Source organism: Anser anser, assembly GCF_964211835.1.
Source record: "Anser anser genome assembly, chromosome: 3".
In the NCBI taxonomy this organism is placed as follows: Eukaryota; Metazoa; Chordata; class Aves; order Anseriformes; family Anatidae; genus Anser; species Anser anser.
Window position 1 is genome coordinate 95,518,347 of NC_139722.1, and position 26,503 is coordinate 95,544,849.

A 26,503-nucleotide genomic window follows, 5' to 3' on the forward strand; every position below is an offset into this window, starting at 1 on the left:
TGATAAACTCAGCAACTCCTGCCCCAGCTTCCTGTTCCTGATATGCAGAACATATGTCAGAACAACTGGCCTAACGAGAAATGAAAAACAGTGAGGGAAATATAAGGTATAAGAAAAGGATGTGTACAGACACCAGTTAAATATAAGTTTTAGGATGTTGAAGAAGAGATTCTAGAGATTTGGTTATCATGTAAATGAGTGAAATTTTTTTCTGTTAATATAAAATTTTGGGGGTTGTAAAAGATTCGATGAACACAGGGCTGTTTCTCATTAGTGGTGGCTGTCACTAAAATGAATATGTTGCTGAGTGTTCAGTTTCTGGGAAACGTGGTTGAAACATGAGCAGCTCTCTCAATGCAGAGCTCCAAGTCAGATGTTTTCAGAGGGGATGTTCCCCATTAAGTAATGACAGAGAACCATACGGAACACATTACAAATCGAAATACTGATTGATGAAGTGCCTGTGGTCAGCTTTCTACAGAAATGAGAATTTTGAATGTATTATCACATCAGCATGGAGCTGATCTCACGTACAATCACATTCTGTTTTCATTTCTTCTCTGCTTCGCAATCTCACACGTGCTGGTCCAGATCACATTTATAGTGAGCAGAACCTCAGACTGAAGGAAATAAAGCATCAGGTTTGAGCTCCGATATTTCGTTGATTTAGCTCAGCTCACAGAAGCTCAGTAAGTCTGACTTTGTTCACACAGCTGGTAAACTATAAACTTCTTAGAGCAAACTTCTTCCCTCCTTCATGAGAGCAGGGAAAGGGGACTCAGGCTGCTGGATTGTGCTGGTGGGTAGGGAGAGTGAAGTGGGATCACCTGGGAAGGTAGGGTGGTTCCAAGGGTGTAGCCTTGGATTTATCAGACTGCAAGCAAGCTCTGTTTGGGCTTCCCGAGTGTTAATGCTTTTCTTTTCCCACTTAGCTCATTTGCAGGGGGGCAGTGAGGAGTATCAGCTGGTTCATGCTGACTTCAGGGTGAGATTGCTTGGTCTGTTTGCACTCACGTTACTTATTACTCTAGCTTCAAGTTCAGGTTTTGTTTCAGATACAGTGACCTCTTCTGTTTTATAGAGAAAGCAAACAGGGCTTGTCACATGAAATGTGTGTATCTATTCACTGGGTACACTGATTGCAAGTGCATGCATGTCTGAGTCATGGCATATTTAAAGAAAAATGTATAGTGAAATGGTGAATTTAGAAACTTAGGTCAAAGTGTGTAGCTTTTTTTTTTTTCCTTTTCTCCAAACAGTTCTTGAATGGTGCACTAGTACAAACTTGAATGGGAGTAGACTTAGCTGTACATTTAGCAGTGTTCCAAACAGTTGAGTGTTTCTGAGACCCCAGCACAGGAAGATTATAAGGCACTGCAAATCAGGTGCGAGAGCCGGGTGTTGCTTACACCTTCACTAATGGGAGCTCGCTCAAGTGAATGGAGCTTCTTGGTTTCCGTTAGCGTGGCTGAGGCCATGACATGGCCTAGAACCTAAACATCCCCTTACATTCAAAAAGCCAGTATAAGAGAAGTAAAATCAAGTATCTACGAATGCCCAGAAATATGAACAGTGGATTTAAAATGAAAAACAAGGAGAGAGAAATACAAGGAGTTCATGTGTAAAGCCCATGGATATATTTTAGGGTCTTATTTTTGATGATTGTTGATACCAGATAACTGGGGCCCAACTATTCAGAATTGTTAAAAATGCACAATCCCTAGCTGAATTCTCTTAAAAGTATGTCTTTGTGACTTACAGAGGAAACGATAACCATCTCCTAGCCTTCTTAATATGTGAAAGGTCTTTTTTTCTTTTTTAAAGAATTAGCCATGGCAAACTGTTTTCCAGGGATCTGATTTCTGCCCTTCAGACTTCTACAGATGTTCTTGAAATGCAGCACAAAGGTGCCTTGCTGATAAGCAATTTGCTAGTTCGCACTTTGTGTTTATTCCTGGCAGAAATCTATGTTAGCATGTATGCAAACAGTAGTGTTTAAGTGCTTCATTAATTCAAAGGATAAATAAGTGTAGAATACACTTGAGCACAAGCAGCTGTTCAAGGATACCAAATTTTAAGCTATCTGTAAACTTCGTAATTATTTCATTGTTATTCCTCTATTAAAATTAACAGATTAATGGAAATATTAAAATGACAGTAATGCTTAGCTGAGATTCAACTGTCTTTCAGATATTTATGTTGCGAAATAATAAAAGTCTGACAGTGATGGCTAGTCACTGGCAAATAGATACAGACTTTTACTGGGCTGAAGGGCTTCATGGCAGCAGTAATGCTGAGAGATCTGCAATCTGTACACCTTCTTTGTGTACAGTCTTCTTAACATATAAAAGTTATGAACTCTGCTATGGGAAAAGGCTATTGCAATTGTATTTTTGGTACAGTCCAAAAATGCTTAGATGGGGCATAGATCTGGAAAGGCTCATTAAGCCGGTACCCGGGATGAGCTTTGGTTCTCACGTTATTCTGCTAGTCTTGGAGGACCAAATACTTCGGAGTCCTTGCTTAAACTTCTTCACAGTCTGAAGTGAGCAACAGAAGTGGTTTTTATCTAGACATGAGAGCAGCAGGGAAATGTTGACGGAATATTCTCAAATTTTCTGTGAATCTCCAAGGGAAAAGTCAGTGTGTGACATTCCCACAATACACTGTTGAACCTGTGGTAGATGATTGAGGCTTTGATGCCATTAAGATTAGTCCTGAAGTAGGTGTCTTCCAGCATGGGCACACCACCACATTTCTGACAGGGTAGTCAGAAATACCCTAGAACTGACGGACCATATTAATTAACCAGGGGTTTTCCCAAAGTTCAGATAAAACAAGGAAAATCCTCTTCTTCCCTTCACTCAGTTTCCATACTTCTGGTGTGGGCCTAAAACAGGAAATTCAGAATCTAGAAGTCATTGAATTTATCTTTACAGAGACTTACACACATGAAGATAACAGCATATTAGCATATCTGTTGTCTCAGATCAAATGCTCAGCGTTATATGTATTACTAATAGCTCTAATTACCATTTTACAGAAATTTGGGTTTTTAAAAAAAGACTTGCCAGTATAATCTATTTACTTTTGTTATTGTATCTTCAGAATGGCTTTGTTCATTTCTGTTCTTTTGAAGATGACTGACTGATTTTTTTAACCTGTGAATTGTTGCACATTTCACCAGTCTTAGAAATAATATTTTCATGTTGCTCAAGTAACTTAAGACCTCTCTTTCTCATGTGTGATCTGGTGCTTCCATGTAGTCCTGAAAATGCTATTACCTGCCAAAATTCTAGTGGAACTGGTGTGATACACACATCTAAGGCATCTCAGACTTTCGGTCTCCTATAGAAGATCTGGCACTGGTACAACCATCTAGGTTATTGGATGGGTTTTTATTGGAAAAACATCCCGGCACAACCACATTTATATCTATGAAGATGCACTGTGTTGCTGCTTCTCTATACTGCTGTTTCCTTTCTAGATTGAAATAGGTGATACTGCTAAGAGTACAAATCTAACTGCATCAGTATTAAATGTTGTATTAGGTGTACCTGACATCTTGCTGAAAATTGTGACATAGGCTCCTAAGTACGAGTCTCCTTTGAAACCAAAAGTTAAGGTCTAATTCCATGAAACATCTCCTCCCTCTTTTTAGATTTGGGCTTTTTGTCTGTTCAGCTCTTCTGAGAATTTTTACAGTTAGGTTTCTGCTGTCAAATCAGATCAGGATTTAGATGGCACATAGGTCATTGGATATTACTATTTCTGTATCTTATTAATGATAAAACACGGATTAAGAAAAGGGTGAATGAAGAGTAAGTCTCAAAACTTTTGGAGCAGAACCAGCTCTCACCAGAGATGAGTCCATGCTAATGTTGTGCTTCTTAAATGAAACTTATTTTGAACTTCCTTAGAATTTTTGAGGCAGTCATCTAAAAACTAAGCAGCATGGCTGCATGAAAAGTAAACAAATGCTTTAGATGTGGTGGGCAGATCAGATTGGATATGAGTTCTAAGAATGTACAAAATTAAGTCAGCTTTATTTAGCAACAGAATGGTTACTGCACAGTGGTAGCACCACACGTGACACTTCCCGAGTATTGCAACACCCTTAACCAGAGAGATTCGGCAGAGATGATTGTTCTTGGCCTTGCTGAGAATACCAGCAAGATGTCTAACCACTGCCAGTTGTCACATGTTGAGTCGCATACAGGAAAAAAAATGTGTAAAAATGCAGTTGTTCCCTGTCACACTGAGTAGTACCTAGCTAAGCATTATAGCCCCTGGATTTCAATAGCTCACTGCGGGACTCCTCCCATGAGATATCACAGCTGGCCATCAGAGAGAAACTTGGGTCTACTGGTTTAACAGGAATGATGGTTTGGTCTTGAGCTTCCCTAGGACTGTCACAGTTGCAATGTCATCCAGTCCATATCATCTATTGCTCTGCAGTTTCCTTTTGATTTCAATATTGATTGTGGAACAGTAATCATTACTTATTTTTTTATTTTTATTTTTCTGCAGACTGCCACAAAGTTTCTACGACCTCTTTGCTTTTCTGGTACTGTGAGGGACACCACCGCCACCACCCCTCAAAAAAACAAAGAAAACCCACACTTTTTTTCTGTCTCATCTGTGCAGCACAAAAATGCCTTTGCAAGAAGGACCAGCTGTTGCTGGGATACTCATCATGCATTGTATAATTTTGCAACTTCTCCTCCCTCTGATTTTGCACTGAATTGTCTGATAACTTTAAAGCATCAAAAAAAAGAACCATAAAGCAAAGGTAGGACTTTGTCTTTGTCTTGGGGCCACTCAGCTCCCAAGAGAACTGAAAGAGGGTCTTTCTATGTCCTGCAGCAAAAGCAAGTTTTCTTTCTTTCTCTCTCTTTCTCTTTCTTCTTTTCTCTCTCTTCTCCCCCCCCCCCCCCCAAATGCTCTTGTTTTAAAGCGTACATCTGACATAAATTAATCTGCAAGGTTTTTAGTCATTTCCCATCCACTGCTGGCGCAAATTAGACTTGCTGATGTTGTTTTGGCCTAACCCTGCAGCAGCATGAAAGGAATGGCTCAGGGAGAGAGCATGCTCTCCTTGGCTCTTCTTCCATGTACTCTCTGGCCCGCTCAACAAAAAAATGAGTTCAATTGGCCTGAAAGGCACTGGGAGATTGAAAACCCCTCTGTAGTACCTTAAAGAACCAAAATTACTTAATTAATGTGGAGGCCATTATGTGTGGTTACCATATGAATGAGTAAGTGGACTGCCTGAGTTACAGAGCAGGAAAGAGGAGAGGATATCTGAGGTCAGCCTTGTCAGGGCAAAGGAATCCTAAACAATGAGGGCATTGGTTTAAGATTGGAGGAAGAATTTGAAAAAGAGCCCTGAGAGTGAAATTAAATGAAGCATGGGAGAGTATTAGTGGAGATTAGCAGTGCTGTGAAGGAACCCAGAGCAGACTGCCAATCGCCCCTCAGCACCGGCAGCTTCAGCTTTGCTGCTGCAGACAGGAATTGGGCAGTATGCTGCCGGGGTTTGACTGAAAAGTATTTTCTTGAGCAACATTAAAGAGTTTCTCTTCCACACCCCCCTCTCTTTCGTTGACTTCTGAAAGTGAACATGCCCCCTTTGGCTGTTTTTTTTTTTTTAAATTTTTGCCAGGCAGTCTTATGGCAAAGTAGAAAAAAGAGAGTCAAGATTTTAAAAGCACCCTGGCACTCATTGTAAATGTGAGATTCATTTAGTAGCACAGGGTTGTCATCACTAACATGCTGCTTCAGAGAAGGGGATAAAACCTAGTGAAACTACTGAAATTCATGGCTGTGCTCGTCTGAATTGAATTCAGTGAGGAAAAGGATGAGATGTGTTTGCACACGTACAGAACGAAGGGGTGAATATTGGTATAGTGAAAACTAGAATGTTTTCCAAAATCTGCAGGCTTACAATGATCTTAATTTTTCGGAGTTCTTTGAGGCCATTTCAAGTTTTTTTTCTTTGAATTTGTCTTATCAGCCGTAATGGTGGGCGTTTCCAGAAAGCAGCACCTGCGATAATTCAGTTTTACCATATACTTAAAACAAGAACCAGCTGAAGGCGGTATATTTTGGAAAATGTTGGCTACAGTGTTTATTTTCTTGGGTTTGGTTTCATTTGCTGTCTCTTTGAAGCAGTATTTTCTCCTGTGTTCTGGAGTGTTCAGGCTGCTGCATGTGAGTTTCTAGCACTTACCTTTCCTACCAGCTGCAAATGGAATTGTTCCTAAAAGCATGGGGAGAGAAAGTGAATCATCTCTCTGAAAACACTTTTTTTGTGTGTACAGAAGACAATGGGCTAGACCTTGGATACCATTTGCAAAAATCTCCAAAGAATCCCAAGGTGAGCCCTGTCAGGGTCTGTATGAAGTTAGGGATTGTGTTAATTCAGGCTGCGCCCTTCTGTTGTGACTCACAATCCCAACTGACTGTATACATCAGCTGAGCCTAACAGTCTCAGAGACTGATTATTCATTACGCTGTGTTAAATGCAATTTAACTGTGACACCCACTAGCTGGTTGTGTGAACATAATCGTAGGGATCTCATTTTGGAAAGCTGCTTTGTATCCTTCTCTGCATCTTTATTCCTAAAGACTTTATTTTGCAACTGCAAGTCTCAGTCACTGGGGCTTTCAGGGCAGCTCCTGTGTGCAGCTGGGATGCCAAGAGAGCCTGTGTGCCTCAGCTGCCTCTGAGGAATGGACCTAGATGGTGCGGTTACTTTGGCAATAGACACTTTAAAACTTTAATGGTTTAAATTCCTAAAACGTTCAGGTGCTTATGGGAAAGGAGAATAAGAGAAAACAAACAAACAAAAAACCGGCTAGCCCTGACTTAATAATCCTAATAAAATTTTCAAGTGACACCAGAACTGGAGTCTAGCTAGTGTTTGAAATTGTAGTAAATTGGTGGAATCCACAGAAATGGTGCTTCGTTGCATAAACTGCGTTTCAGAAGCAGATTGGATGACATTTTCCAATGTTCCTTCTGCTGCAATTGTTTCATTCCTCTGCAAAAGAACAATTTAAGTAATTGAATTTTCCCTCAGGGTAGGAAAAAATTAGTCCCCCTCCCAGCCCTTTCTTTTTCATTTTCCCTTCTATTAATTTAATTGAAACCAAAATTGCTTGAAATATTAAATACCATTGGAGGCCTCCCATTACTAAGGCTAGAGCTGTGTGAGAAATGCTTTTCTAACCTGCAAAATTTTGCGTTTTCCTAAACATTCCTGTTCTGCTCTGGGATAAAACCAAACCCCTTTAAAGGCGGGAGTACATGTACTTCTGTATATGTATGGGCATTAGCATTAGGAGACTGGTGTTCAACCACCAGAATTTTCACCTTCGAAATAACTTTTTTTTTTTTTTCCTGACCAGAGGAAAGAAAAATTTGCCCCAAAAACAAATGGTTCCATGATTTTCTTCTCCACTCAGGGCTTGAGCAGGCTTGCTAGCAGGGCACACTTTCAGCTGAGTGCTCTGCAGATTGTTACGAAGGCCATCAGAAGTTTGAAATTGGTAGGAACCAACACAGAGCATGGCCTCACTTACACTGCATTCAAAATGTACTCTGGAGCCTGGCTGAGCAAGAACTAAATTCCCTTTAGAAAGCAAAGTTGCTCTAGGAGACTTGTGACTCACTAGTCACCAGGGTTTATTTCTGTAGTTGTCATGCAGGATTTCATTGGTAGATTTCCAAGCTAGGACTGACTAACACGTTCCACCTGGCCTAATGAAGTGCATATTAATGGCTTAAGCTTGACTTTGGAGTGAAGCAGAGGAGGTGCATTCAGACTAGTTGGCCACAGGCTCAGCTGGCAGGCAAAGATACCTGTTGTGTTACAGATGAGGTTAGTCCCTGATAGCATATTTATTTGGACACAGCAGAAACAGGTCAGGAAGCTCTCCAGACAAAGCCCCTGACTGAACCTGTTGTGTGTTTCTGCTTTTACTTTTTTTTTTTAAACAAAATAAAAAAAATAATCATACCATATAAATGAGAAACAAAGAAGAAAGTAGGGTATTTTGCTTAACTCTAGAGTGAGAACAGCCTACAGAGGAATCACACACCCTCTAAACAGTCTGCATTGCTTCTGGTAACAATTATGTGTGTGATGCTCCTGCTAATTCTGAATTGGCCATGGAGTTACTCAACATATCCTCCTGCACTGCCGCACTGATTGTTCAACATATGGCCTAAACAGAGTTCACAGCTGAGTGTGACTTTCTGTTAGCATAAGGTATAATGACCAAATTTTGCCAAGTATTAATCTAATCAGTACTGGAGGACAAGATTAGTTAGAAAAGCTTTATCTTCTAAATGTGTTGCTGGCAATATATTCCTGAAGCATAAGCTATCCCCTTTTCTCCAGTCCCATCTGAATAAAACACAGTAACGCTTTATTTAAAGATTTTTTGTGCTATTTCAAACTGTTTTAACCCTGACAATGCTTCTTAATGAAATCTAATTACGGAAACGTGATTTCACTTTAAGAGCTTTTCTCTGTCCCTGTCAGTTCCTAGCAATTAGAAATCCTTTACCTTACTAGTCTTTCTTCTGTGCAAACTCTATTACTTAAAATTTTAACTCTTCTTTTTCATGTGTGAACCACTAATATATTAACTTTCAATGATTCACATATTAAGCTAATAAAAATAAAGGCACGAGGCTGGTAACATCATACTCTGTAAGAGTTTGGGAATATATATTTAAATAAAGCTGAAATCTCATGAAAAAGAGAGATGATACATGTAGATCAAAAACTAGTTTTTTTTTTTTAAGGGTTTGTGAATAACTAATCCATTATTAAGATTCCTTTTAATGGCTGCTGCTCCTTCTAATTGGTTAAACTACTTAAGGAAATACTTCAGTGCAGTAATTAGCATAGAAAGCCTGATTGTTTATGCCTTTTGATCATTGATGCTATCAGGGAAGAAGTTGGATTTTAATATTCTTGAGAAGGATGAGTAGAGATCTGACTGCCATCCAGGCCTCTTGGTTGTAACACTATATGTCTAAATCCTTAAGTTGCATATAGATATCATCTTATTTCCTCTCATCAAATGCTTTCATAATAAATGCCCTTTTTGTACTTTTTATTATAAGGTGTCCAGTGAGCTCCTTGGGAATCAAATAGCTTAGAAGCAAGGGAGAGAGAACACAGTCTCCTTTTCGTGGCCTGTAAAGACTATATTGTGCCATGGAGTTTAATGTTAGCTTTGGGATTTTTAATGAAGTATCTGACATCTATGATTCAGTGTGAATAGTCATAGAAGCTAAGCCGTACACCATCTGAATTTCTCCTGTTTAAATTTGACCTAGGTCAACAAGGTCTAACAGACTAAGGATAAAGAGGTATTTATGCAAAGAAATGCGTCAGCTAGTTTTGGTTTGGCAACTTTACCAACATGTTCTTTTGCTCTGAAAACTGAGAAGGAATCCTCCCAGCTGCAGCTTTCTTACATTTCTAGTGCTTCCATTCTTGAGATGCTGTTGCCTTACTGGGAGACTTTGCTGGATTTGATTTTGGTTCTTTCGAATAACTGATCAGCCCAACGACCAGATGCACACCATGAAGAATGTCAAATTGAAAAATATGACTGGTCTGGGGACAAATTGACAGTACGTGAAATAACACTTTCAATAGTCTATGCCATGTGTCCTGGGCTAGATTCACTCATAGCATCAGCAGTGCCCTAACAGTGCATGGTCCTTAGTGACACCTGGTAGTAGAAGTCGATGGTTTAGCATCTTCAATTTAAATTGCTTACAAACTATATTTATGTCCAGTGATATATAGTTGTACATTTCTCGACTGATATCAGCGAGACATTTGTAGTGAATGTGAATGAACTTTATTAATTCATATGAAAGAAATTCATTATGGGTGAATAGGTAAAGCTGAAATTTTGATAAATGTAAGGAAAAGTTGTACCGGTTGTGCAGTCCTGCTACCTTTGACAGTGGGCAACAGTAACGCTGACTTTAAAAAGCCTGTCACAGCTAGTGTCAAAACATTCTTTGTTAGTTTGGTAGGTAGGGACATTTTATGCTAATCTGTTTCAGAGTGAGACTAGAAAGCAGTTTTTAAAAACACTTGTTACTGAATTCAGAACTATGCTTTGTGAATCATTAGCTGACACTGTACTCATAGGTAGGCTCTGTTATTTGGGCTGACTTTCAGAATGCTGATGGGAGCACACCCACGAGAGTAGAGCTGAGCAAATAATGAAACAGCGAATAATTATCCGATACACTTTAGTTAGGTTCAGGATGTTTGCAAGAGAAACGATTTTGAGGGGGAAATATTTTACACTGATGTGTGATCACCAAGTCCTGGAAATAAATGCTGTGCTGCCTAGCTGCTCTCTGCCTACATGTGTGCACACGCAGCTCTGGCATGCAGGCTTGTCTATGCAAACGAAACCTTCGGTTCTGGAAAGCCACGTGTGCCCCTCTCCTCCCTCCCCCAAACTCTGCTTTCTGCTGATACGTGTGCCAGTAAAAAAAACAACCCTGTGAACTTTTGCAGACACCAGTCATAAAAAGAGGCCCAGCACATCAACAGTTAAAGATTAATAAAGAAATATTAAAAGTTACGGAAGGACTTTTTTTTTTTTAAATTTTATTTCATTCCCTCCCCCTCAGCTGTGTCCTTAGGATCATTTCACTGGGAAGGGAAATAATTTATTTATCATGTGACTGCTGTTATAGGTTGCTGAATGTTTGATTTAGGAAAAAGTTACAAATTAGATTCCTTATTTCTGCTTACACAGAGACTTTATAATGTCTTTCAAATAATCCTTTTTAAAAGGTCTTTGAGTTGCTCTAACATAATTGTATTGAAAAGTTCATGAACAGTCATTCAAAGTTTCCAGTTGTGGCCATTGCAATTTAGACTACAAAGGAAAAGAAACCTGAGCAGGGTGCCTGTTTCAGAATGAAAGGCGCGGTGGTTGCCCACTCGCAGCAATTTAATCAGAGTTCTTGTTTGGCGCTCTTCTGCCCTACAGGAACCCCGCCAGTCACAGCCTGCTGTCCCCTGATGCATGCGGACAGCTTCCATCAGCAATCAAGGGGAGAAGAGACAGTTTCATGAGGTGGGTGGGAGGTTATCCTTAATTATAAATGTATTATACAGGCATTTTATTTCAAAACCCTCTGTTCACATGCATGAATCACTCAACGTGCTACATGACTCTTTACCTGACTTGTGAACTTACGTGGCTAGGAGGAAATTCCTAGCTTGGGGAAGTGTCTATCGCTCCCAGTATTAACTAGTATAAAGTTCATATGTTCATCAGATTGAAAGATAATGCTTAACTTGCTGGCTCTTGAAGCCCCAGACTGTATAATGTACAGAAAAAACGACTTACATGCTGCACACTTATCAGACAGGGATTAGGGTAGAATATCTAGAGCATTTGTGCAATTCTTTCTGGACTCAGATCCATCAGTCACCCTTAGTACAAGAAAAATTGGTTCTTTAATATAGAAAATGCTAGAAATCCCTACTACATCTTGAAGAAGCATTTGTGGGCCTGAAAGATTTTCTGGCTATAGCAGCCGACCCCAAAAGTTCCTCTCTGATCATACAAACCCCATCTCAGAGCCATCTGACTTCCAAATTCTCCCATCAGAGCAGATTGTGTGTTTCCATGTGATTCAGCACTGGAAAGTGCTTTTTTTTGAGCTGGATCTGTGGTTAACACTACTACTACTAAATCTCAACAGCTTTCTGCCCAAGGGTATCCAAACGCTGTCTTCAGTGCCTAAATCAAGAGCTAACATTGATTTAGATCCAGACTGAATACTGTTATGTTGCCCTCATCAATAAATTCCCAACAGTAATGGTTCTCCATTGCTTTCCTGGGTAACCTCATACATAACTGTCCTGTTAATTTATCATTTCTCCTCAAAGTGTAAGAGGAAGAAGTTAAACAGAGCTTTTCAGAATGAACTCTGGACTTCTATGCAGACTGCAGCATTGTAGCTTCAAATGATAAAATGGTTTGCTCTTTTGTGGTCTGAACTTAAAGACCATTACCTGTCTATTCTAATTAGGAAAAAAAAAAAAAAAAGAAAAAAAAAGACCAGGCAGGCTACAGATGTGTCACCTGGAAGAAACGTAATGTTCTGAAAATGTGCAAAGTGCATCCTGGCCATAAGGTGCTTGTCTTAAATTAACACATCTGGCATCTGACAGGGCAGTATGTGAATTTCAGGAATTTGATAGGTTTCTTTGTTTAATTAAAGGATTTTTTTAGCTAAGTTGCAACTTTTCCGGCTGATAGAGCTGTAGCTATCACACAACAATGTCTGTCTCATGGCTATTTTAAGTAGGTACTAAATTATATTGTGTTCTTTTTTTCAGCATAGCAGATTTCTATTTTTAAAGAATAATTAGATAGTGGTTACATTCTATACCATTGCATTTATCACCATTTTAAAACTTACATTGAATCAAATTTTCAGAGTCTCACAGGACTTATGGTGATTTACACTGCCTTATATTCTGTAACTAGTAACAGACATTGGCTTCCATCACACTGTTGTGCTCTGAGTACTAGATAGGTGATGCTTTTTAGCTGGCTATGTTTTGTGCTCTCCTGAAAAAAATATTTCCACCAAGTTACGTGCTACTGGATTTAATGCCATCAGTGTAGCACCTGACACTGTCCTGACTTGCAAGGATCACTTGCAAGTCTTGAGTCCGTGCCTACTTTGCTCTTTCTGAGCTTGGGGGCCATTTTTGTCATAAGGGCCTTAGAAACTAGCCTGGAACCATCAACATCTTTTCAGACACTTCTGAGTGCCCTAGCAATGAGCTGGCAGGAGCAATCATACCATGCAATAGTCCAGAAGGTGCATTTGACAAACTAGTGTTTAAAAAAATTCTCCTTTTCCCCTGTCCACTCACATCTGTTGGCTACATCACTGTAATCTAATGAAACTGATAGACTGAACGTTTGCAACTAATAACTCATACCTCTCTGAATTCCCCAGCTCTTTATTTTCTCCAAAAATTTCCAAATGATTGGAAGAAATAGATTTATCCCATAGTACTGTTTAGCAATCTAGATTCACCAATCCCAAGCTGACATAATTGTTTTAGGAGTGTAAATGTTGAAAGTACACTATTAATCTTTTAAGCGAGCATTGAGGATGAAGCGATTGATTTGGGGCCTATATTTTAAGTTATGTATGAGCCTTAAAAATGAACAGGGAAAGTTGGGAGTCTGGTTAATATCACAGTTTCTAAAGTATCTGTATCAGGATTATTTCTAACAAGTCACTGCTAATACTATCATCATGTTGATTACCCTTCTGTTACAGCTTTTCCATGTCTTTGAAGAGTAATAAGGATAGGTTGACAGTTGCATTTCATTTTGCATTGATTTCCAGTACTCATAACATCTACCTTTGTGTGCTTCCCCTAAAAGATATTCAGAAGAAACCCATGTCTGCTTTCTGGTCTGTTTACATACTTAATAGATATGCTTCATCATCCAAAAACTCTTTTCTGTTTACAAATTCAAGGAATACAACACAATGCACAAATTAGTACCCATATAATAAATTCAGGCATGTACATTGCATAATTAACTCCAAAGGTTCCAAATTACATATTGTACTAATTACATATAACGAAGCTAATTACATGGCTAGAGTTACTTGTTGCTGCTTGTGCAAGTTAGCAAAGCACAGAGCCTCCTTTATCTATACCATGATTCTACAGCTATCAGGCTACTGGGGTTTGATGGTTCAGAAGCAGCTAAGGCCAAAAAAGGTCACTGTAGTATCCTTCGAGATTTGAGTTGTGGCTTATTTTTTATCCTGACTCAGCTAGATTTCTGATTCTGGGTTTGGACTCACAATCTCCCTTCGTTTTCCTGATCAGACCATGGAAGTTGCAAAACACTGCTAGAAAATATACACTGGAAAACCATATTTTCCATATAAATTTACTGCAGTCACCTAGATTGTCTTTGTACAAGTGCATTTCACTGTAAATTTGGATACTTTCTGGTGGTAAAATAATGAAATAAGACAATATAGAGTCAGTATTGTCAACAGGATATCTTGATGAAATTAAAAAATATATTTTCCACAACATTCCAGGTGATAATTGTCCATTTTATTTTCAAACCACGACTCAGCCAGGTTGCAGTCTGGAATCTGGATATTGCAACACTTAGTGAGACAATGAACAACTTCTACAGGATTGACCAGCTCAAAGTGCAAAAGTAAGTGTATACCTTTGTGCATACCTTATTGATCTTAACACCACAAAACCTAAACATCTTGCTGTTATCTAAAACATCATGTCATTCCAAAATTCATATTGAAACACTGCAAAGGGATGAATTACAGAAAATTATTGCTTCTTGTGATGTCGTTGCAATCATGTACCTTACAAACTTTTCTCATCTGTACTTTTCCTAATGGTGAATGATATTCTCAAATAATTCTTAGCTATAGCTCATATAATATATATATAGAGCTCATATAATTCTTAGCTATTCTTAGCTTAGCTTAGAGGGCAGATCTAAAGCAGAGATAATTTCAGCAAGCAATATGTATTTTCCTCAAAAGAATAGTAGCACTGTTGGTGGAAACTGTGCAGCATGAAAAGTGGTAATAGGTTGGAGAGACATGAATAAAGAAAGAGATCTTTTGTAGTTGTTCAGCCTATGTTCAAGTTAATCTCCCTAATTAATTAAATGCATGTATGTAGTATTTGTGTGAGTACAGGCTCACTGTATGGCATATCTAGTATTTTCCATGGTTATCCCTCTGTTTTTTGGCAACTGGTTATCAGAGACTTCTTCAAAAACTGGGGATCTGGGCCCTCAACCCTATGAACCTGGAGAAGACAGGATTACCTAAATAAAATTCAATGTGCAGGGCCCATCTCATTTCTCCAGGGAAAAAATAAAAATAAAAAAAAGCCAGCATCATTGTGTTAGCATTAGAACATCCTTCTGTGATTGAAAACACTTGCAAGGCGGTGCCAGCATGTTGCTGTTTGCCTCCAAACAATAATCAAGATCTCACACAGTGATGATTTGTTGTCAGCTATTTTTCCTGCACTAAACAAGTCTGACATTAGCAGCCCACAGGCTAATTAACTCAAGTATCTGGCATGGGAATCTACAGTATAGCTATCAGCAGAATATCCACAGAACTGAAATAACCAGCCAATTGGACTGATGCTCCAGGGAGACAAAGAGTGTCTCCTTGAGGTAGAAAAGAAGAAGGATGAATGTTAATAAACAGGATTTCCACTCCCAACCACAGAAAGAAACTTGTTTTAAGTGTTGGTTGTTTTTTTGTTGTTGTTGTTTTGTTTTTTTCTTCTTTTAACAAAACCTTGAAAGAAAATTTTCCATACTCATTGAGCTGAATGCTTCAGATTGAATATTGGTCACTTGTCCTTAATTCCTTAATACTTTCTATCTTCCTTCAATCTTTCTGGTTTGCATTTAGCTTGTTCTTAAGACACAGAACTGGGTTCTGGCATCCATCTGCTTTTAATATCTACCCAGGTTCCTTGATGAGTCGAGATTGTGGGATGCCTCACTGTTCAAATGCTTTTTGTTGGTCCTTCAGGGTACCATTGGCATCACATGCTCCCAGGGCAATCAGTATGCAGAAATAGCAAAAGTTTTCAGAATTCAGCGTTGCTGCTAAAGTGTTGCTGTAGGCTGAAAGAGGTGAGCCATCCAAGAGGAAAAGGCAACAAGAACAAATGGGATGAACAGGACATTAATATTTTGACACCTTGTCAAGGGGCTCAGATTTCAGTTTTATAATTGTCTGCGTGTCTTGCAGAATTAGATGAACAGTCATCTGCTTTATATCACACCCACTGAAGTCAAGTGGAGATATAGATTCTTGGTCCCTTTTAAAATGGGACCCAAGTTGTCATCTAAGCAGGAAAAGGTGCTGCAATAGCATCCTTTAGCCACTGCAACACTGAAAGTGTGAAGTTCTATGTTTTCTTGATTTTTTTTTCTATTTAAAGATATGATCATGCTCATAATAAGCAAGGAATATATATAGAAAGGTCTATACAGAAAGAAAGTCTAGTTTAGTTACTGTAGGCAGGGCCTAGGAGAGTTAATAGAGACATGTTTTAACTAAAGCAAATTAAATCCCTTCTGAGCAAACAAGCAAGTGCAGTTGGATCCTTAGCCATTAGAGAATTTAAGCTTTTGGCTCACAGGGTCATATTTACACACCAAAATTAAATACTTATGAGCACTATTCGGTAGAGAGGTTTTTCAATTAGTAAGAAGCTCTTTAGAACCACAGGTCAGCCAGAAAATATACTGAAGAGATGGGTATTTCTCACAACTTACCACTTCGCTAAGTGTGTCTATACAAAGTCAGGAGTTTCACACCTAAGCTGTGGCGCAGTGATATGTTCCCATCTATCTTTTGTGTGGCAGATATTGGGCTGGGCACTTGCCTGAGAAAGATTTCCTAACTGAATTCACAGAGTAAGAGTTCAAAAAGATATTCACCTTCCTGGCCAGAAGAGTTAGAGGTGAATTTTTCTGTTTCAACTATTTTTATTGTATAGAAAAGGTGTGTAAGATTAACTAGCTCCCAAGGGAGTGTAAGCAGAGGTATCGTGACACGTGAGAGAAGTGTAGTCCCTTGGAGAAGGGGAAGCCTAAACTCTAGCAATTAAATCATTACTGAGAATATCCACAATTATAGCACAATTGGCTAGGACAAGAGTTCTGCTTTGGGGCTTCAACAACTCTTCAATTATGAAGGAGGAAGCCTCCACCATGGTTCAAAAGTACCATTACAGCAAACATCATGTTAACTTGTTGAAATAACTCCAGTATCAACAATAATTTAAATGCAGTAGCATTAAGCTCATCTCAAGACCTGAGCATGTTTTCTGAAATCAGTGCTGCTGTGAGCTAGAAGGGAAGAGAATCATTCCCCATTTAGCTTACTCTTGAGCTCTTAAAAACCATGAAGTCTGATATTGATAGCCTCAGAAATCTGGTGCTAAACTCTGAAGGTTTGGGGTCTGACCTGCTCTGGTCAGTCCTGTTTTTTGAGGGAAGCTGAGTGTGAATGGTTATGTTAAGTTACCCATTTGCAAGTGTCAGAAGTAAACAAGAGGCCTGCATTATGCTTTTGCCCTGTCCAGATTTGAAATTATCTGATCTTCTTGGTGAATTTGAAACAATGACTAAACAAAGAAGAAAAGAACAAAAACACCATAAACTTGAACTCTTGTTGTCTTGCCACTGTTTAATTGGGGGCTGACAAGGAAATTTAATTGTACATCTGTTTCAGTATTAAATTCCATTTACTAAGAAATAACTTTTGCAGCAATGTGTATACTTTCTCTTGCTCACTTTCACACTGAGCTCTAAGGTTTCACTACAGCATTCTTCTCCAGGTTGCTGCAGTACTCTCTCAGCATTAATCACTGAGTGAAATTTTGCTTCTGCTGGGTCTTCCATGGTATTTTCATGTTTTTGTTTTTGTTTTTACTTCCTAAGTACTGCTTTCATACAACCTTGGGACATTTACTATTATTCAGTTAATACACTCTAAAGGAGTGGCAAATGAAACTGGCACCAAAGATAATCCTGCTGCTGATTCCAATTTTTTTTTTTTTTGTCTGTTGTAGTTGTACCAGAGGATATTGTGAAAATAATCTCATCCTTGTAACATAGCCTGTGAGCTATATGGAAAGTGATCATGAAAAAGTCCGTATCGTGCACAGGTCATACCTCGATTAAATTAAAGGAAATCAGTTTATGTGGAGTCAACATGAAATTACGTGAAAGCTTGGCATGCTGTTATATTTTTACAGTTAAGTTTTCATTTGAGGATAATTTCTGAAACAACAACAAAAAATAAATGTTGCATGCAGTAGTGACTTTAGAAGGTCCCATCATACCCATTTGCCCTTGCTCTTGTTCTCTCCCTTGTTGTCATCATAGGCTGTACATTTAAAAGCTCCTAACTAGAATCTACAAGTCCAGGTACAGGAGAAGCAAAGGTCTCTGCTATAGACACAAGTGTCCTAAAAGTCAGAGGCACAAATTCTTCTGAAAGAGATACTGCCCAGTTTCATTCTAGCCACATTTGGTAACCATTTGGTCTAGGTCTATTAAAACCTCCAAAGAAATGTCTTTATGAATTGTGCATCTTGATTGCAGTGTGGACATACTGTGAGACATCCTCTGTGCATTATGAAACTACACAAGGATTCAGATCAGTATGCACATCAAGGTAGTAAGTGCAATTACGCCTTAATGCATGTCTGGCCTAGAGACATGTCATGAAGTGTCTTCAGTGAGAAGGTCCCACCAATGTTTTTACAGCTTATGTTAAGTACTCTGACTGGCTGCTGAGTGATTTAATTAAGTTTTTTTAAGATGACATAACCATTCTGCAAACAAAGTGCCACATACTTAATAGCTTAATGCTAAGGAAGGCAAGATGAAGGCATGTCAGTAAAGAACAGCTTCCTACTTTTTTTGATTTAGAGTTGACTCCCATCATAAGGTATATTCTGATACTTTACTGAAAGCATACTTTTGTTAGGTTCCCTTCAGTTACCAGTAAAACCCTAATTACCAGGAAAAGATAGAATTTTACATATGATAAAAGATATGTTGTTAACTTCATCCAGAGAGAGAGAAATAAAATTAGACAGAGCAAGGATGCAGCACCACAACTCCCCTCTGAATGTATGACTGTCATTGTATTTAATGAGTGTCATTGTACATACATGAGTACCCAATTATAGTAATTCCAAGAGATAAGAGATCAGGATCCTACATGTGTTGACATCTTTTATACCTCTATACTCAGGTTTCTGCAAATATAGAGCTCCAGATAGATGACCTCAACTCATTAGTTTATTCATAAAAAACAAATGATAATATAAGAGTTCTTATCCTCTGTAGTTACAACACAAGGACAAACACACTGTCTGGCTAACCCAGTTGTGTGTGGTGCTTATAAATGGTTTAAGCATGGTTCCTCAAAAGGACCAGAATGCATAGTTCTCCATGTTAACCGCTCGTCAGGGGAAAATGACTGTGCTGAGCAAAAGTAGTCTTGGTAAGGCCAAGGAGGAAGTTGTGTTGCAATCTCAATACCAGCTTTGCATACGGGAAAGTCAGTGGGAGTGCAAGCATCTTAAATATATGAAAGATCTAATTGCCAGGAACCATGTGATTTCTTACAATTACTTAATATAGCTCTGGAATTAAAAATTAAAAATATATCACATTCAGGCACTGATATATAAGCCTGGCATAAGGATGTACTTTTGGCAGAAGCATACTGTAAACATATAGTAAATGGAAAGGCACTGCCTTAAGGAGCTATCAGTCTTGGGTTTATTACAAGATGCAATCAGAGAAGGAAACAGACAAATGTATAAGAGCTGAAACAGAGAAGGATGTGGGAAGAATACTGCGAGCATGCTTTTTCACAGACTTGCTGTGTGTATAATATCACAGTGAGGAAGGGGGCCTGGGAGCCTCCTGCTTCAAGTTGTGGCTTATTTAGGCACAACTCCCATAGACTTCAGAAAGAGTTTTTTCTTAAACAGAACCAAGTAGGAGAAATTAGGGCTCATCGCAAAATGATGATTGGATATATACAAAGAAATCAATGTGTTTCCCACTATTCTGGCTTAGCATTGCAAAATAAAACGAGGCTTGGGAGAAACGTAAAGCAGCTTTTTATAATTAGGGATCTTTTTGAGTTAGCCTGAGCCCTCCCTCTTCCTTCCTTTACCTTCCCATTCTCCTCCCAAAATAATAACACATTTTGCCAATAATTTTAAGGAAGTCTCAGTGGGCCAAATGGAATTCAGCGAGAGAGATCTAACACAGTTTCATTTCATTCTTCTTTCTCCTTCTTCCCCCCCCCCAATTTTCTTGCAATTTTGTTCTGTGGCTTATTGCATGGCATGGAGGTGGTGAGGCAAAAATAGAAGTTAATGGTACTACCACTGTTTGTTTCTATTAGCGTTTACATGTGAAATGAAGGCATTTTGGAAGAGAACCAGACTGGCCAGTAAAACCTTTCACCCTCGTAAACTGTACATTTGGTTTGGCTTTGGCTTAGATCCCAGAACTTGTCACAAGCTTTATTATAAAGCTGTAGTTCAGCTACAGTTTTGTTAGCTTTATTACAACAGCTCTCCTCCTTTAAAAAAAAAAAAAAAAGAAAAGAAAGAAAGAAAAAGAAAAAGAAAGAAAAAGCAAGCAAGCAAAAAAAGCTTTTGTTCATTCTGAATGCTCTTCAAATTCTGGAGAAATATACAAGAAAGTGCAATTAGCCAGATAACTGGTCAACATCAATCATCAGAAAATAAATGAAGTTTATCTAAAATTTACAAAAATGATACATCACCTCCTTAAAATAGTCCAAGAGTGACTAATCACATAAACAATAAGGCAGCCACCAACACACAGGCATGTTATACTTCTGAGAAAGCACAGGCCTAGCACTGCCAAAGAAGAGGCTACGGATCAACTAGAGAATGATATGGACATCTGGAGGGAAGATGCATGCTATACTTCAAGAAGAGACTTTTTTTCAAGCTTTCCCAAAGGGGTAATTTTGCTCTGCATGAATTCACTAAGTGAATATATAATGAAAAAAAGAGGAGGAGAAGGAATGTGTTATGCAATATGCGACTGCAAAACTACTGGTCTCATCCTACTATCATGCATCCTGTGTCTCTCATGCACGGAGTCCCCAGTTCAGGACCAAATTCTTTGCTATGTGAGAACACTGTAGGGTTTACACACTGTTAATGGGATTTAATGGGTCTGCTTTGTTCAATAACTATTAGTGAATTATTCTACTCTTATTACAGATTGAACAGTTATTGAGAGGATATGTAGAGCTGCATGGGAACATTGTTTGGTTCATAGCACTTGGATGGGTTTTGAAATATGGTCTTGTACTTAAGAGACTAATTTGAGACACAGAAAATCAAAGTTTGACTCTGGCTCCTGTCGTTCAATTATCATGTGATCCTTGATTAAGTGATCTACACTACCTACATTTCAGCTCCTTGTTGAGAGAATGGTGAACAGAAAATCTTATTTGAGGATAGTTCAGACTTGTCTAAAAAGTTTAGACTGGTCTTCTAGTACAGAAATTCTTATTCTAGTCTATTTTGGCTGCAAAACTCTTTGGATCAGGAACACTGAATTTGGTATGAGGCCCTTATTTCAGTTGGAATTTACAGGAACCAATTTCTTAAAAAATACTTGTTTCCCTAAGATGCAAATGGACACATCAGCTGGATTTTTTCAAAACACCTTCGTGTCTAATTCCAACAGAAATAATTACATCCCTTTGCTTTTCCATATAACACTGTGCTGACAGTGATTCCTTATTCTCCTATTGGAAAATACAAACTCACAAAAGTGTTCCCTGAGAACCTATTGCACTGAGTCCCTTGTCTCCTTCAGTAGCTGCTGTCCAGGGCTGTCTGGAACCAGGGAAGCTAAGGAGCAGAACTATTTGAAAATCTCTCTTCTTGTGCAATATGTTTAATGTTTGGATTTGAGCAGTATTTTTTTGTGTGGGAAGGAATTGTGTTTTCCTATTACTACTCTCGGAAAGCAAGCAGACGTGGCTCACAAACAGTTAAGTCTGGCTCCCATGCTAAAGCTGTGGTTGGTGCTGGTTGTGGGCTGAGTTCTCCATGGAGCTGGGATGAAAGCTTTACCTTGCTGTGATCAATGCTAAAAGATGGGTCTGGGAGAATTATTGTTATCACTGGTGAGTAAATCACACCCAGAACTTGCCCTTCACTACTTCCTGGATACCTGCGTTTCCCAGTGGTGCTTTGCTATGGGGTTATTTCTGAATATAATACATAGAGTTATCTAACACAACATGAGCTACTTTGCTCTAGTAGAGCATTAGTGACATACTTCAAAAACCTGTTGAAGGGAGAATTTGTGTAGCAGATAAATGTTGAATGCAAAAGATTATTAAGTTCAGTCACATCAGAAAATCAGTTATGTAAGAAATGCCATGTAATAATACCTTGTAACTGAATTTTAGTTTCCAAGCAAGGCGTGCAACTCTCAAGAAGTCTTTGGTGAACACTGATTTCTGAATTTTAATCTGATATTTGGGTATTTCAAAATATCCTTGAAAGTTTGCTTGAATTACATTTTTAAAAGTTAAAACTTATATTATAAAGGAATGTCATCTATCGATAAGAGGCAATCAACATGCGGCATGAAACAAAGGGCCCAGTGCTGCACAGCACTGCCCATACTCTGTGAAGTGTTGAGGATGAGATTGTTTTAACGATCAGCGGGAGTCAGAGCCTTGATACCTCTAAAACTCTGTCTCTCTGTGCTTTACATTCTTATTGCTTTCTTTGAGGGGGAGGGAGGTTTGAAGGTCACAGAATCAGGCCATTTGCTTAACCAGAACCAGATGATCAATTACTTTTTTAGGGGTTTTATTCCTCTGAAAATTTTATCCCAGAAAAGCAAGAGGACACACAAAGTCTGTGGTTGAAAGAAAATTATGTTAAGATTACAGAAATATTGTACGTCACAGTTCTATGGGAAGTAGCTTTTCATTGTTTAGCATAAGAAAAAGAAATACTAACAACTCCGGCTACACAGCTGGGGTTTGTGCTGTGTAATAATTCCAAATAAAGGAGGTTTATAACAAACTTTTAAATATTGCACCCAACCTGAAAGTATGTATATTGGAAAGTTTCAGACTGAAAAGGAATTGGTTAGCACAATTAACATTCAAACTAGATTAATTGTCATTATAGCTTAAAAAAACCCTCCTGCTCCATTCTTTCATGCCCTCCCCTCCAAAAAAATTTGGAACTCATCACTGGAAATATCACCTCAAAAATCTTTTTCTGCTTTCTATTATTTAAACCAGAGACGTATGTACTCGTTTGAGCAAAATAAGAATGAATCTAATTTTTCCTTAAATCAGAAACAGATCCAGATGAGGATTTCAAAATTATGAGAACACTTTTTATTTAGATTTCTGTGCATTTAAGTGGTATGTTCTAGGGAAAATGCTGATTATTGTCAAATGTTGAAGACTAGGTTGCAAAGCCCATTGAAACCAATAGGAAAACTGCAAACAATTTTGATGTGCTTTGAATCAGGCCCTTTCTGGAACAGTCCCTGAACATAACACATGGGATGGGCTGAAACGTATCTCATTGTGCTGCTCCAAAGGCTCTGTTTATCATGGCAAACTGACAGGTTTGAGCACCGGCACACAGTTTGTTTCATCCTTTGAACCTTATTTGGCCCAGTTTTGGTCTGGGCTGCTCAGCTTCTCCTAGTTAATGGCCAAAGACTATTTGGGCAACTATTGCAAACCTAATGCACTTCCCAAGAGGTACCATGGATGTGGTAATTTCATTTAAGGATAAAATGGAGGGCTGATTGTTATGGACCATGAACATGTTATGCCATTCATCATCAGGGCCAGAGAGTGGTTCTGGACACATTAACAGGCCAAAGGTTTAACAGACAAGAGGTCTCTTTGTCAACTTTTGTCCAAAAATCGCTTTTCTTTTCAATAACATTTCACCGTTTTTAACTGTGTTTACTCCAGGACACTATTTTTATAGTTTGGCATTCCTCCTCTAATTTCTTCTAACCTTGTTCATCATGTGAGCACACCAGTGGCACTGTATGAGTATGTTTCCAGGTGCCAGCCACACGGAGCCTACATGTGGAAACAAAAATGGGCTGGTGCCAAGCATTTGCTTTTCCAGAGCTTGGCTGGCCTGGGCTGACCACTGTTTTCAGTGGTCAGATCAGGCTGCAGGGAGAGGGGACGAGCAGCAGTGCTGAGCTGCTCCACAGCTCTCTTAGAAGAAAGCAAATGCTCTGCTACCTTTCTTCTGGACTGCTTTCTGGTGGCTTTGTCCTCCCTTTGCTCAACACCAGGAGCTAGTTGATCTCACTGTTTCTAATAGCCCCATTCTTCACTGCATGTTTTTTTACAAGGTAAAGTTTGACCTAAAGCTTTTGATATTCTGAAAGAAATCCCTCTTATAATGAGTGACGCTATACTGAAAGGACAATTCTGTTCTCTCACTGGAGTGAGATCAGAATTGGGCTTTCTGCAATTTTTCTATCCACTTTAGCTTTGATATACCACAATCCCACTGATGTTTTTTGTGCTGATAAATAAATGTATTTATATGTTGTGCTCTTACATTCCTGGTACTAGCTGAGGAAACAGAACAATAACACACTCTTGTCAATACAAGCACTGCCCTGGGAATTGACTAATTAACATAAAACTCAGCCCTGCAGGGACATTTCCAGGTTCATTTTTTGCTGCCTCAGCAAACTTGAGGGTTTGGGCTGTTAACTACTTTCAGATGCTCTTTGTCTCTCAAGAAAGAAATAAAGAACATCCACATTGCTTTAGGCAAGTTAATGATTCTACAGAATACTTACCTTTTTACCATATGCTTCATGGTGGATTAAAATCCTGAAGGAGCTAAGGATTATGTAGCACGTATAGTCCTTTGGCAGAAAAACACTTATTCTGAACTAAAAGTGAATAGCTGAATGCGACATTTATATTCATTGTTTTTCCAGAACTACATACTGAGGATGTTTGATTTTATTCAAAATAATTCTTCCAGTAATCCCAAACCAGAGGCTTTGTAGGTGCTTTGATTTCTCGGGTTCTCTTAAGGTTATGACAAACAGTTCACAGTGGCTACTAGGAAAGCTGGAGAAACTTGCATAACCACGTCTGCAAAGTTAGAAGGAAATCTGGCCTAATTTGACAAAGAGATGTGTCTAAAATTTTGAGGAACTCATAATACTTGGGTTTTGTGTGTGAGCATATGTGTTTGTGTGAATTACTTTTCATTCATATTCTTTCCCTTGGACCACAGAATAAATGTTTCTTATCTACAGGAAAAATATGAGAGAAAAGAGAAGGAAATTCAAACAAAATAAGATTTCATTTGAAAATTTATTATAACTTAGAGGTTAAAGGAAAACTCATTTTTTATTAATATTCTCTAGATCTGGATATTAATAGCAAATGGTCTCTCCTCCATTTAACATTTGCCTGTTATTATTAATCATTATTATTAATCTGTTATTGTCATGTTTGCCCATTGCTGCTATTTAGGAATGAACAAAATCACATTCTGCAGTTCACAGAAATCATCTGTAGAAAGCAGCAAGGGAATAACCTTCTAACACTGTAGAAAACTTTTTAATAGGTCTTCACGTGCTACAGCTAAAAGAACTCAGAAGTTACATTTTGAAGAAGCACATATACTTTCAAAGTGTTTTGTAAGAGCAGAAAGATAAGTGTATGTGCAAAATGCACATTTGAGAGAGCTGAAGTTGCAGCACATGCAGATACATGCAATATTCGTAGTTCTGTTTTGTACACACATTTGCTTGTTGGTGCATGAATACGCATATTTTGTGAGTGTGCTTCAGGCATGATTATGAGAAGACTGTGTGTGTATATATGACTGTGTACGCCTATCAGCACAAGTTATTGAGATTGCCCAAGCCTATCTGATCCTGGTGTATAAACTTTACCCATTTGGAAGAAACTTTTACATGATGCGTGTCGTATCCCCCCCCCCCCCCCCCAGCAGTTTTCAAACATAATAGTTGAATGTTTGCTAAAAAAGGAAGAAAAATACCTAGTAAAACACATACTGTTTTACTCTTCATCAGGCACCATGCAAAGATTTCATTTGTGTCACTGTGGCTTTTAGGTTTCAGAACAGCAAAGTGGGATTGAGGGAAACTGTGAACTGAACTGGGAGAAAACTTAGAGAAATCAGGAAGATGAGAGGAAGTAAAATCTGATACGGAAGCAGCAGGTAGCCAGGACTATCTGGACAAGGTGATTCCTGAGAAAAGGAAAGAGAAATGAGTGACTACAGGATGAGAAGTCGGAGGTAGTAAAAAGAAAATATTGCTATGGCAGTATTTTGAAGAGAATGAGGCAGCAAGTGTTAGTCCTGGGGTGATCAGACAAAAAACAGCCTTTGTGCCACTCGAGCACTTGGAACAGCACCAACTGTCTGTGAAAGTCACTGACAAGATTTTCATTTCCTCTTATCCCCATCCACATGAGCTCTGGCAATTTACTACTGCCATCATCTACTTCAACTGTCATGCCAGTCACAGAGGTCTGTGCAATAGATTTCAGTGCTTCCAGCACTGCTGATTCTGTGAGTCAGCAAATGCAAAGATACTAAAATTATCCTCATGAAAAGTTAGTATTCTTGTTTATTTGCGTGTGTTAGACACTGCTTGTACGATCAGTATAACAACTTTCACTAATTTAGTCTGCCTGTACTCTCCTGAAAAGCTTAAGGCTAGCTAGGCATAGGCAGCTATGTTTAATTCAACTTTTTCCTGGAGGTCTTGTCCTGCACACAGCAAC

At 38.7% G+C, this 26,503-nt stretch overlaps 1 protein-coding gene across 3 annotated transcripts in view; it reads left to right on the forward strand.

Annotated features, from left to right (window-relative positions):
• LOC310896496 (uncharacterized protein) overlaps nt 1-26,503 on the forward strand; it is a 236,864-nt gene that overhangs the window by 142,143 nt on the left and 68,218 nt on the right. For all 3 annotated transcript variants that reach the window (XR_014581550.1, XM_083828840.1, XM_083828841.1), the window contains exons 3-4: nt 11,050-11,136; nt 14,197-14,283. Coding sequence is in view for 2 of the 3 variants with exons in the window: in XM_083828840.1 (XP_083684966.1) it covers nt 11,050-11,136; nt 14,197-14,283 (174 nt within the window). In the remaining variant the exon portion in view is untranslated. The remainder of the gene's footprint in view (nt 1-11,049; nt 11,137-14,196; nt 14,284-26,503) is intronic.